At 39.0% G+C, this 13,275-nt stretch overlaps 1 protein-coding gene across 5 annotated transcripts in view; it reads right to left on the bottom strand.

The window, feature by feature from the left end:
- Positions 1-1,432: 1,432 nt before the first annotated feature.
- Positions 1,433-13,275, bottom strand: part of GPD2 (glycerol-3-phosphate dehydrogenase 2) — a 122,289-nt gene continuing 110,446 nt past the window's right edge. For all 5 annotated transcript variants that reach the window (XM_075117843.1, XM_075117841.1, XM_075117845.1 and 2 more), the window contains exons 14-17: positions 10,096-10,208; positions 9,919-9,997; positions 9,710-9,808; positions 1,433-4,522 (exon numbers count right to left, since the gene is read on the bottom strand). In XM_075117843.1, coding sequence (XP_074973944.1) covers positions 4,397-4,522; positions 9,710-9,808; positions 9,919-9,997; positions 10,096-10,208 — 417 coding nt within the window. In that variant the 3' untranslated portion in view covers positions 1,433-4,396. The remainder of the gene's footprint in view (positions 4,523-9,709; positions 9,809-9,918; positions 9,998-10,095; positions 10,209-13,275) is intronic.

Genomic DNA, 13,275 nt, shown 5'->3' with positions numbered 1-13,275 from the left:
TGTGAAAAAGCTAATGGGATAAATAAAGGAGCCTGCCACTGAGCTCACGATATCTATGTACTAGTCTCTGCTTCTATCTATGAAATATGAAGAGCAAAGATGAGCCCAGCAATTTGCCCATATCATTGGTTTCTTGCATAAACTGAACACTGGTTCCGGAGTGAAGCCAACAACCTTCTTGTGACATTACCTGTGCAAATATCCTGCAGTGTCACCGAAGCTCTCGTACCACTCTATATACATTCACAACTCTGGTGACTAATTAGAGGAATAAGGGATAAAATGTAAAGGAAACAAAAATCTGAAATCATGACAAGCCCCTGATTTTTAGTGGGGCAGAAACAAATATCTCACTTAAGCAACAAAGATACATCCTTGTCGAAGACGTGTTTTTCTCTCAATATTTTGCTGCCTCTAATCAAATGCAATCAGTTCACATTTGACATAGGAATCACCCAGTCTGAGCACTGACACTAAAATATTAATGTTGCTATGATATTCCATATCATATTTCTATGCTCACTGCAACCGATTTTATCTACAACAAATCTGCACCTTCTCCATATATTTAATGCTAAGAGAGGGCTAAAGTTCTTACTCTGGCAAGAATCCTATTAATTTCAATGGGAGTTTTGCCTGAGGAAGGGATTCAGGATCACACTCCTAAGCAATTTTAGGACTGCAAAGTATTTGAGAAAGTATTATGGTAAATGTTTTCTGACAAATCATTTATACAAGGCAGAATGCATAATGTTTTTAATCTTTTGCAATTGCACTCTGGAGGTAACAGTTCTGTATATTTTACAGTGCTTTGGTTTTCACCCCTGCAGCATGCAGCATGGCTAAATGAAAATATAGGCTATCCCTGCCACATGACTAAATTAAAACCTATAAAATAATACGGGCATTATAAAATTTGTGTTAGAACTGATAATAGCGATTCTGATTTACTGACAATGAAAATATATAGCATTTTTCTGTAAGAACATTTATCAACACTTGGCAACCCTAGACTAACTTGACATGTAAGATGATCAAAATGGATCTTGTATGTAATCTTTTCCAGTCATTTCTATTTATTTTAGTTATGATAACATTTATCATTGTGCATAGGAAGATTGAGCTTGAAAAGATTTGGTTAAACGAAATTCCTGTTAAAATTGGCTAGTTGTATTTTTAGTATGAGTTTTCAAAATAGGATACTCACAGAACATCTCACCTGTATTTCAGCAGCAAATGAATCTACCTGATAATGATAAATCTGTATTAACTTTTATGATTTAAAACCACTGAATTCTGAACTAAATGACATGTATTTGCTAAATATACTATTTACTAAAAAGTATCTACTTTGCACCTTTATTCTAAACTTGTTTAAGACTAAGCAAAGTTATTTCTGTAACTGCCAGTAACATCAAAGTACCTGTGAGTGTACCATTTTAATCAGTTTTATTGATTCATGCTTTCAGTTCTTATTCAGTTAAAAACAAGGCACATTAAATATATTCTCTTATTGCTCTATAAATGCATGCGCTCATTCTGTATATCAAAAGTAATAAATAATGGCAATAAAACACTGAGACAGTTATAAAAATGACAACCCAGCCTCAAACACAGTATTTAACAGTCCAATCTAGAATAATAAACCAACACAATACATAAAAGTGCCACATGGAAAAATATGCAGTATACATCTCTCCCCCCTCCCACAGACACTATTGAACTTATAGTTTTTGTTTAAACAGTAGTTGTTTCACACTACATTAGAACAATACAGGACAATGAAATTTTACAGCTGAATTGACCTCAACAATAATCATGAAATAATCTTTTTTCAAAACATAAAGAAGTGTGTTGATGAAATCAAATAATTCTGGATTTTTTCATTTTACTATTTAAACCAGTATAAATAACATACGCAACTTTTTATTTTGTACAAAGTAAGTATTTATACACATTCTACTGTGCCACAAGAAACCAAAAAAGCAGAGGGCTAAGACATTTATTGCAGCTAAAATTCAAAGTAAATCAATATAACAGGACAGGCACACAGCCATGAAAATCCCTTTACATTCTGCATGTTATCTTTACATTAGTAAAGCAAAAGAACAGCAAGGAGTGGGTATGTAGTAGACAGTCTAGGCTTTACAGTGAAACCTCAATTATCATTCTTAATTGTACAACTTATTAAGGGAGTAGAGGGAGAACTATTTTAAAAGGTGTACTGAACCATAACAAATATGTTAAATACAATGGTTTTCTTCGCCTGACCTGAAAAAGCCTCTTGTGTCACTTGTAGCCATTACACTTTAAAAATTATTGGTAGCATAATGTCTTTTTGAAAAATATAAAACAAACCTGTATTATTGTACCTTGATTTCCTCCCAGTTCTGGAATATGTGGCAAAATTGTTATTGTGTTCTTCATTCTTTCCCTTGAAAGGACATTTGACACAAATAGCTTAATATCTCAAAAATACAGATATACATTTTATCCTGTGTATATTGACATATTTCAATGCAAAAGCTTGATAGAGAAACAATCCTATGACCTTTTTGTTCATAAATTGACCTCATATAGTTTAAGTGTGCACAAGGACTTAATTCACATGGATTGAGCCATACTAAAGAGTGCTCAGTAGTCTCAAAGGCAAGAAAAGTTAGTTCCCCACTGCGATGTGTACAATAAGGTACAAAGCATCTTAATGTTAGGAAAATCTAATAACGAAAAATCATTTAAAATCATTTTAACCTGGGACTTTTTAGAAGACAATCTAAGCAAAATCTTGGGGGGAAGACAAAGTGCTCTATATTCATTTAAGAATTTCAGGTGGGTTTTTCCTCCTTCCATTTTTAGATAGATACAGTTTTAATAGCTGGAAACTTGTCAGACCAAAATATTCAACCACCACCACCTATAGTTAGCACTAATATCATAGTCACTACAAGTCCTCAGCACCTATATACTTTGGATATGAATTTTTTTTAATTGTCTATTTTTCAGACCTGTACTGCTTGCAGGATATTAACTTGGCATCATGTTAAAGAATTTTCAAAACAGGATTAAAATTAATCAGATTTTGCATTTAGTTGTGTACAGATGTGGTGGCATTTTAAACTTAAGGCTTCTGGTTTGATATGTAAACTGGTATTTATACTCATTTATACTTATACTCAAAGGAGTATTATGAAAGAGACACACCAATAAAATATGCATTCATTTTCCCCTCCCTACCACAGATCAGGCAGAAATCCTCCATCTGATCTTAATGCTGATCATAGCCAATTTAATAATAGGAAGAGTCGCAGGGTAAATAGCCAGGTGGAGCATTTGTTGAGAATGGCTCAAATAAATGGTCCAAAACTGGCTCTTTCAGCAAATTAATGCAAAGGCGAATAGCCCTTACCACATTTCAGTAAGGCCTGCTGGAATGCAAAGTAACTTTCCCATTTAAGTGTACATTTTGCAAATATTAAGTGGTTAGGATTAGTGCACTATGGCAAAGTTCTTGTTTTACATACTTTCAGTATTTATCTAAAAGTACAAAAACAGTCTGACACTTTATAGTAGACTGCAATACCTGCTAGACAATGGCATATACTAAAGACAGCAGGGTTTTCACTGGGAGGAGTGAAAGCTGTACCCATACATTTTTAACTCTAAATTATAACTCATCTATGAGATTTTTGGTTTTTTTGGTCCAATCTTGTGCTCTTCCAGTCTTATGCTGTCAAATTTTTATTGCCAGAAATCTGTCTGGCAATGAAATTGGTGCCATTGAATGAGAACAACATTGAGAAGTACTGAAGTGACTATCTATGTAATATTTCATAAATATAACTATGATTCCTTACCAGGACGTTTAATTTAGGCAGCGCTCAAGATATTTCTTTGTGGCATCCTCCTGAAACCTAAATGTGAACATTCCCCCTTCCCCCACCAAAATGATTCCTCTCTTCCTTTTACTGGACAGGCACTTTGAACACATATGGTCTTGCACATATGCAGAATACTTTTAGTGACTGGATCTTAGGAAGCAGTCACTTTCTATGCACCATTTCTTTTTAAGGGGGAAGATTATCTAAAAGCTTAACAAAGTTGTGAAAGGTAGTGTCTGTGAACAAGCCTTTTGCAGACTCTATTCTGAATTCCTGCAAATAATTTCAACTTTTAAAGCATGTCCCATCCAAAAGGCCACATTTTGGAGTATTAATATCAGCACAGAAAATAAGGAAAAATAAATGTATCAGTGTGTTTTTGTATACCCTGACCACCAGATACAATTCACTAGAACAAACAGACATTTGAAAACATTGGAATATTTTTCAGCACTGAACGAGGCAGCTACACAGACAAATTCTCTGGTAGCTGTAAGCAGGTTTTGTACTTCTCAAACTCACAGTCCACCACCACTTCGATCCACTGGAATAACAACTCTCTCACGTAGGTTCTCTTCAGCAGTTTTCATAAGTACAGCCAATCGGCTTCCAGACACATATCCTTTCTGAATAGCACTCATGAGCTTAAAAAAAATCACGTTTACAGCATATTAATGATAGTAGCCAAATTTAATTGCCGGACAACACTTAAAGAGATACTAACCCCACAGACTGAAGTCTTTCTTGCACTGGGGATTCTACCCATTTGTGACCAACCAGTAAGGTAGCTGCAACTAAAGCAAACCCATCATGTAGACAAGGGAAATTGCTCTGAGCTGCTATTTCCATTGGTACAGCCTACCCCTGCTTGAAACTAGGATATACTGCACTGGTGTAAATCAGTTTGTAGCTATGTACACTGTCTATCCTAGGGGTTTGGAACGGTTGCAACTTCCCCTGATGGGTTGCTACCAACGGCTGAAATTGAGACAAATCTCCAGTGTAAACAATGCCAGAGTTAATGAAGTATGTTGTCCAAACCAGTAGCAAGATTAAAACACAATAAATAATGCTATTATTATAGGTTTTAAACAAAATGGTTGGTATTGCTTTTTAGGGCTGGATTGTGCCACCCTTTAAATGTACATTTTCCACTGTGGCCCATGGTAGTTTTGCCTGTGTATGGGCTGCAGGACATGTACAAGTTACTGATGTGATATATTTGTAATAACAGTGCAGCAGACCCCCCCCTACCCCATGGCTTTCTAAAGCCATTCATTACAATCAAGCTTGCAAGATAATTCATGCGTGTGAATTCTTTTTAAATCTGAAAAGAGTCACAAAGGTAGAAAAGAGAACATGGTTCCTGATCTACCACTGCCCCTGCAAGGTATCTTTCTCATTTAGCACTCTTATTCTAGTGATAGTGTACTTGACTTCCACGATTCTTCTAAATCCAAATTTCTTTAGACCAGTGTTTCCCAAACTTGGGACACCGCTTGTTCAGGGAAAGCCCCTGGCAGGCCGGGGTGGTTTGATTAACTGCCGCGTCCGCAGGTTCGGCCGATCGCGGTTCCCACTGGCCGCAGTTCACCGCTGCAGGCCAAAGGGGGTTGCGGGAAGCAGCGGCCCGGCCTGGCCCGCCAGGGGCTTTCCCTGAACAACCGGCGTCCCAAGTTTGGGAAACACTGCTTTAGACTTTTAAAACTAGTTTGCATTTAAGTCCTTGAAACTGGAGTCTCAGCATTACCTTAATGAACATACTCTAGTGTTAGACTTTAGATTTTTGTTTTTAAAAATCGATGGATAAGATCCGCATTGAACTTGAAAATACATGTAGTCAGCTGGTCAGAGACTTTCTAATACAAAAAGCAATTGGCATTTACAAAATATTTCTTCCTCTCAACAGAAGCTAAATAGTCACCTCACTTCAGATTTCTTCCCTTTTTACAAAACTATCGCAGGTAGACTTGGGCCCACACAAACCTGGTGACCTGGAGGATAATTAACCTCCAAGAGAATTTCTGCTAGAAAAATCTGTCTGGCCCCAAAGGGAGCATGCCACAGAGGACCAATTCATCCAGTCCCTCCTCCTCCTGTTTAATTGCTCTTTCCCCTGTCTTCTGTGGCCTCCACCTACAGTTTCACAGCCTCTGGTCCATGTAAGTGAAGGCAGCATTGGGCCCTTGAACAGTACTTGCTGTCCAAAAAATATCCAAATATCTACACAGTAATGTTAAAGATCTGCCAGATTCTCAGCTGGTGTAAATTGTCATAGTTCCACTCTCGCCAGTGGAAATACGCCAGTCGACACAGTCAAGAAACTGGTCTGTGATGTAACAGACTAGTGATCACAACTGCATTAGCTACCCAGATGCTGATATGTTCTTCTATTCAGGTCTTACTCTACAAGAATCAGGAAAACATCCTTTTTTATCTTCCTTCCTCCAGTATTGATTTGAGTGATATCTGACTTTTCTCTTAAAGACTAGACTAGAGCTGAGCAAACAAACACTTTGTAACAACGTATCTAATGAATTTAGCTTCTGCTTCTGTTTTTGATATATCTGTGAGCATCATGATTTCTTCATGACTATTCTTTATTTAAAAACTCCTAACTCTTTTTGACTCATTAGAGAGACAACAAACAGTTTCTGAAAGCATCCATTGTTGACTATTTGCAACTGGTCAGAAAAATCACATGGCAGTGCTCTGTTCCCCACTTGGATAAGTGAGCAAGCGCCTTGACACACATTCAAATACTGTACAAATTTCCACAAGTATTTGCAAACATAAGTTTCCACAAACATTCTGCCAATGAAAGTTTTATGAAAGTAATCCAATGAAAGTTTTCAGAAAGCAAACACAAAAGGAGCATGAATCCTAATAGATCCATTTAAAAAGATTTACCACCATTTAAGTAAGTTCCACACATTTAATTACCTTGGTGGCAAAAATCAAAGGTTTGTTTTATTACTTGTTACCTTTTTTACTTGTTATTTTAAAACTTAATTTATAGTAGTGCACAATATGCTACATGCTGTCCACATACATAGAAGACATTCAGCCCAAATGTACAAAGGTCTGATTATTGAAGCTTTGAGGCCTATGACTTCAGTAACCAGATTTCAAACATTTATTTTCATTTTTTTTTTAAGGAATCCGTTTCAAAATGTGGCTTACGGTGCATTTTTGAAACACAGAGGACAAACTAGAAGCCACCAATAATTAGTTTTTAAAAATATGCAAAAAGTGCTGTCATTCACATTTTGGAAGTATTAAAACCACAAAACAGACAACCTCTAAAGAGTATTGAGCACAATAAACACTGCATGATTAATTGCCAGTTTTCTTTTTCTTAATTATAGTGCACCCCAACTAACCAAGTTACAGCATAACATACTCTGAAATGGAGAGAGTTCTGTTTATAAAGTGCAAAATCAAATTTCTTCCCCAGTTGAAACTTTATATAAAAAGGTGGGCTCTCTCTCAATTGCCTGAAAAGATGTGTGATTTTTTTTTTTTAAAGAAAATATATTAGGATGTCGTCACTGGACTATTTTTTCCATTTTATTTTAAATGTTTTTTTGGTGACTATGTTTTAGGCAAATAAATCCTCCCTTTTTAGAATGCTGGACATAAGTTGTGAAAATTTTCTGCATTTAGATTCAAGAATGCTCTTATCTACAGCTCATCTCCAGAGAGACAATTACCATTTCCTTTGCCTTGATCTTGTTTGTTTAACTTGACACAGTGAAGAAACGGCTGACATTGACCAAAATCCCCAGCATTAATTTATCACATGTTCGGCATTCATCATTGCCCTGATTCAGGAAAGACCTGGCAGTCATTTGAAATACCTGACCAGTAATGCTCTACAAAAACAGACCTGGCTGGCTGGAAACAAAAACTGCTCATGTGAGGGGAGTCAAATGGTTGGAGGCAAACAATTTAGTGGTATCTTTATTGCCTTCTCTTTTTTTTTTTTTTTTGGAAAGCATTTGCAGAAAGATGCATAGAAAACTGACGTTAATGTCCTCCTTTCATGCACTTCTCTCTTTAGATCATTCAGAAATTAAGCAGGACAATGTGGATGGCATACACCACACTTTGAACCTGCAGCTTCTTGCCCCCGATACTTTTTCAGTGAAGCTTTTAATCAATAGTCCTATTAAGCATGAACAAAAGCTATTGTTTTAACGTGCAGCGGCTGGCCAAGTTGTGCCCTCAGATGTGTGGGTGGCTCATGCCTAATTTGAAGGAAGCAACAGGCATGATTCAGCCCTCTACTACTGAAAGAATACCTCGACAAACTACAGGATAGACTGTCTGGACCTAAGGAGGGTTTTTTCTGCATAGGAAAAACTACTTTAGTTTCAGAGTTGCTTGGGAATTCTTTGGGGGAGGATGGGGGATAAGGGGTATTTCGCCCATTTGCATTGCCTAGGCACCGTGGCCTCAAACAGCTTCTTAGGACTCCTGACAGCATGTACCACCCAACTACAGCTGTTCCCTGATGGAATCTCCACAGCACGGACAAAAAATCCACATAAATGACTACTGCAGAATTGATCAGCAGTGTATTGCTCTGTTTTGCCCCTCAAGTTTGCTAGGAGACTTACAGAGAGTGATGGGCTCCTAACCCTATCCCTGAAGGTAGGGTTTTACATGGAGATGCTTGTACAGGATTTGAGTTTGCATCAAGCGACCGTTAGTCATTTCTGTGTTGCCCCCAGTTCAGATCTGCTGATTTACGATGCTCTCTCACAGAAGTCAAGGGGAGCATGAAGTCTTTTGTTTTTTCCCCTCAGCAAATCTTTTAGTTGGGTTACTTTAATTAAAAAAAAAAAAGGTACAGAAGACAGCCCACTATTTTAGCCTCCCGACAGCTGGGAAAAACACAACAGAAGGAAGGAAGACAAACACTATGTTTAAAAAGAAAACTCCTAGCAGTCATGGATGGATAATACCTACTAGCTCAACTAGTATATCCCCTTGTCAATGCAGGACAGGCTTCGGGTGAAATCCTGGCCCCGCTGAAGGCAATATTCAAAATTCCTACAGATTTCAATGGGGCCTTGATTTCAGCCTCAGGAAATTCTTCACTGCAACAGTTAGCTTGGGTTAGTACTCTCAAGTTACTACACTCAAGCTAGCCTAGTGTTCTGCTTTGTAGTCACTCTCACTCAGAGCTAATCTCTAGAGAGAGGGATCACAATACGCAACACTTGAGCTACACAGAAGAATTTGATTAGCGGCTGATGAGTTGCTGTGATGTGAGCTGCTGCATCCCCACTGTATTACTAGTGCTGTTGTCAGGCAACCATACCCACTGGTAGGCTAGTTGGCTGGATCTTAAAGCACCACCCAGCTCAAACTAGAGATTTGTGTGCGGGATGGCAACCGGGTTAGCAAGAAAACTGAGTTATACTTCAAGCTAATAAAGCAGTGAAAACAACCCCTCAGTCTCTCTCTCCAATGCTTTGTCCAGGCATAATGGTCATCACTAAAAAAACCAACCTACTTATAAGCACATGCTGCAGCATTTGCCCTTACAAGGATAGGCTCAGAGTATAGGAAACATTGTGATCAATACAAACAGTGGTGTAGAAATTGTTGGTATTTCTTAATGTTGATTCAAGCATTGTCCACCTTTAGACAACGTAAATTCATATACGATTAATAATGAATAAAAAATGAATGGCAAGTCTGTAAAATTTTATGTACAAACTCTACATCTAGCTTTGATAATTAATTTCCAATATACAGAGCAAAAGGAGATGAGGGTTCTTGTGTTCCTTTCATTACAACTAAAATAGAAAACCACTCACCTGCAAAAACTCATCGAGTTCAACCTGCCCGTTTTTGTTCAAATCCACTTCATTTAAAATCTCATGAAGTGTATTTTCATCAATTTGAATGCTGATGCTCTAAATAAAAGAACAACACAACAGGCAAATCAACTGGATCAGTTAAACATGATTTATACCATACTACACAACTGAGATAAGAATTCAAAAAATCAAAAGAGAAATTTTACCTCTAACACACTTTGAACATCCAGTATGGTAATAAAGCCTTTCTTTTCTTTATCAAACATGTGGAATCTCTTTTTATATCTGCAAAATAGGATTATTAATGGAAAAGGAATACACAAAAGATTGACAGAAATATCTTCCCAGGGACTATCCGGGAGGTCCATTTGTACTTCATTTACCTGTCAATATCTGAAGGTATAAGAGTGATTTCAGAGCTGTCTGTTAATTGCCCTACTTTTGCCTTGTAGCCCATTTCATAATACAGAAACTTTTTAGCAGATTCAAGTTCTTCCTAAAATATGAAAGAAACAAAGTCTCAGTTCTAGAACAATACTGAATATTTACATGCTGAATTTCTTCTATACCGTAATATTTCATTGGCTCCTTTCACATACTTATAATTGCTGGTCTTTAGAGGAATATCAGCATTTGATGGCCAAAAAAGTGCTTAGAGTGAACAAGGTCATTAAGATAAGGAACCATTTCATGCTTCATCTAGATCACTGGCTTTGACGTACAAGTGTTGATTGTCAATTGATAATTATACTGAAGACATGGAATGCAAAGATTTTTAGGGCCATATCATGCCCTCAGTCCACACATGCAACTCACAGTGATGTCACCAGAAACAGCACTTCCAGATCAAGTCTACGAAATCACCTTTCATTAAGAATTGGTATCTTATTCTTCACTTATTTAAGAGTTGTGGGTGGGGTTTTGGGTATTTAACATCGTGTGTGGAAGGCCATAAAATGCATATTTACCTGAGAGATTGGCTCTGACCCTTCCAGCTCCCTTCAATATTGTAGCCAAATGAGAATTTACAGCCTTTAATCAAATGATCACATACTATTTCTCAAATATATAATACAGTATATTAGCTTAGCATACACTTATTTTCTACAACCTTAATTCGAATTATGTAGCATCTTTAGTATTATTGTCAATGTATACCATAAAAGTCACCAATACAAAGAGTTCACAGTAAACTGTACTTAATATACTATAGATTATATATAAATGGCACATACCAATAGTACAAATTTCCCGGGCATGTGTGTGTGTATCCTAAGTTTATAGCCAGGGCACACATGTGGCAAAGATTTACACACGTGATTAATTAAATATCTTCCACTGTTGTTTACAGTGCTGTTGTACCTCTGTTGGTCCCAGGATATTAGAGAGACAAGGTGGGTGAGGCAGTATCTTTTATTGGACTAACTTCTGTGGGTGAAAAAGGCAAGCGTTTGAGCAGAACTCTTTTTCAGGTCTTCAAGCATATGAGGAGAACTACTGAGCTTATCAGGACTACTCACATGCTTCATGTAAAGCATGTACACAAGTCTTTAGAGGATCAGGACCTAAGTTAGCTTTGAAGTTAATGGCCTCCTCCCCTGGAATACTTAAGGAATGCTGTGTTGATAATATACTGAACTATCTCACCCCCAAACAGCAAAAAGATATACTGGACCATAATGAAAATAGAGCACAGAAAGGAATGAAAAAAAAAATCACATTTAAAGATGCTACATGTGTAGCTACTGTAACAGGGTGATATGCCCCTGTAAAAGCCAGGTGTCCTGGGGCCAGTGAGCCCAGTACTAAGGCAGAACCATGTTAAAAAATACATAAGTACCTGGCAATTTGCAAGGGATCAGGTGATTGCCTGATAAGCACTGGATTCCGATAAGGGCTGAAAGAACTGAGGGAGGAGTGCTGTAAGCAGCAGGTTGGCTCCGGCAGCAGTGGGACTCCCAGACAGCTGGCTGGTAGGACTGGGAAAGAGCTACCAGAGCTGGGGGACTCCCGCAATGAAGTCCTGAGGTAAGGGAAAGGGACCTGGTTTGGCCATTGGATTTATGTTGAACTGTTTATTTGTTGTTTTTTTTTGAAGACTGTTGGTACGACCAATAAATGAAGCCCTGAGAAAAAGGGGCTGCTCCAGAAACTGGGCATGGTGTCACTCCTTCCTGGGCTGGAGAGAGACCATCAGTCTACACTTACAGAAACAGTATGTTATTTGTATTGTTGGAGAAATGTGTGCATGATGATCATGCAACTGTGTGATCATGCAACTAAAGACTGTATCATAATGCGTATGCGCAAGGGGTTAGAGAAAGGTTACCATGCAATCTCAGTGCTGACGTTTTCTGACTGGTTTGCAACCTTAGCACTCTTAACCTAATGTTTTGGATAGAATTATATGAATCCTAACATGTACTAATTTACCAAAATGATTTTCTTTCGAATTTAATTTCTTTTGTTTCTCTATTTTTAACCAAACCCCTTCCAGTTAGTTTACTGTAGCTATAGTACAACAACCCTTCCCTTCTTCCTTCAGGATATTTACCAAGCATTTTAGCACACATCTGTGATATAACTGCATCCCTCTTTTTATGAATCCCTCTGGAAAGGCTTAGAGTCATCACAAGTCCTCCAGCTGAGAGGATTCAAATGATACTCCTCGGGGAATTCTGCATCATTGTGCGTGCACAGAATTCATGTCCCTTGCAGATTTCTTTGCTTCCCCGCAGAAAAATTACTCTCCGACAGGGAAGCTGCAAGGGCAGTTGTGAACCACTCCCTAGCTGCTCGGGTACATCATTTAAGGCACCCGGAGCAGCAGGCGGAGAGTTAAATCACCACAGAGCTGGGGACACCCCAGCCAGTGGCTCCTACCATGAGCCAGGATCAGCTGCTAATCCCAGCTGGACTGGAGGCAGGAGAGGACGGACCTTCCTCTTTCTCTGCAAGGAGTGGCTGGGGCTGTCAAATGCACTCCCATAAACCTCTTCCAGATTCAGGAAGCTCAGCGTCATATCCTGCTTTCTGCCCCCATCGCTCCTCAGCTGCAGAGGGGAGGGGGAAGGAAAGGGGTCACTGTACAAGGAGCTGCTCCCCCATCCACCCAACCCCCATGCATCCAGACCTCCCATACCCAGACACCCCCGCCAAGCCTCACCCCATACACCCAAAACCCCCTAGTCTTCCATACTCAAACCCCACCTCACTGAATCTCAACCCCTGCATCTGGAGCCCTCTGCCTCCGGACCCTAACCCCTGCACCCAGACCACCCCCCACTGAGCTTCCTGCACTCAAACTCCCATTCTGACGAGCCCCATACCCCTGCACCACCCTGAGCCCCCACATCCAGACACCCACAGCACTGACCCCCAATTAGCTGCACCCAGACCCTCACCCACCAAGTCCACTCCCCAAGCACACAGACACCCCTGCTGAAACCCCCCCTCATACAGACCCTCCTGCTGAGCCCCAACCCCTTTCACCTGGAAGCTCCAGCAGAGTCCCATTACCCCTGCACCTGGAGCCCTCCAATGAGCCTCTGTGCATCCGGATC

Source organism: Caretta caretta, chromosome 11 (genome assembly GCF_965140235.1).
Source record: "Caretta caretta isolate rCarCar2 chromosome 11, rCarCar1.hap1, whole genome shotgun sequence".
Lineage (NCBI taxonomy): Eukaryota > Metazoa > Chordata > Testudines > Cheloniidae > Caretta > Caretta caretta.
Note: the sequence above shows the minus strand (reverse complement) of the source record. Positions and strands in the feature narration are given on the sequence as shown.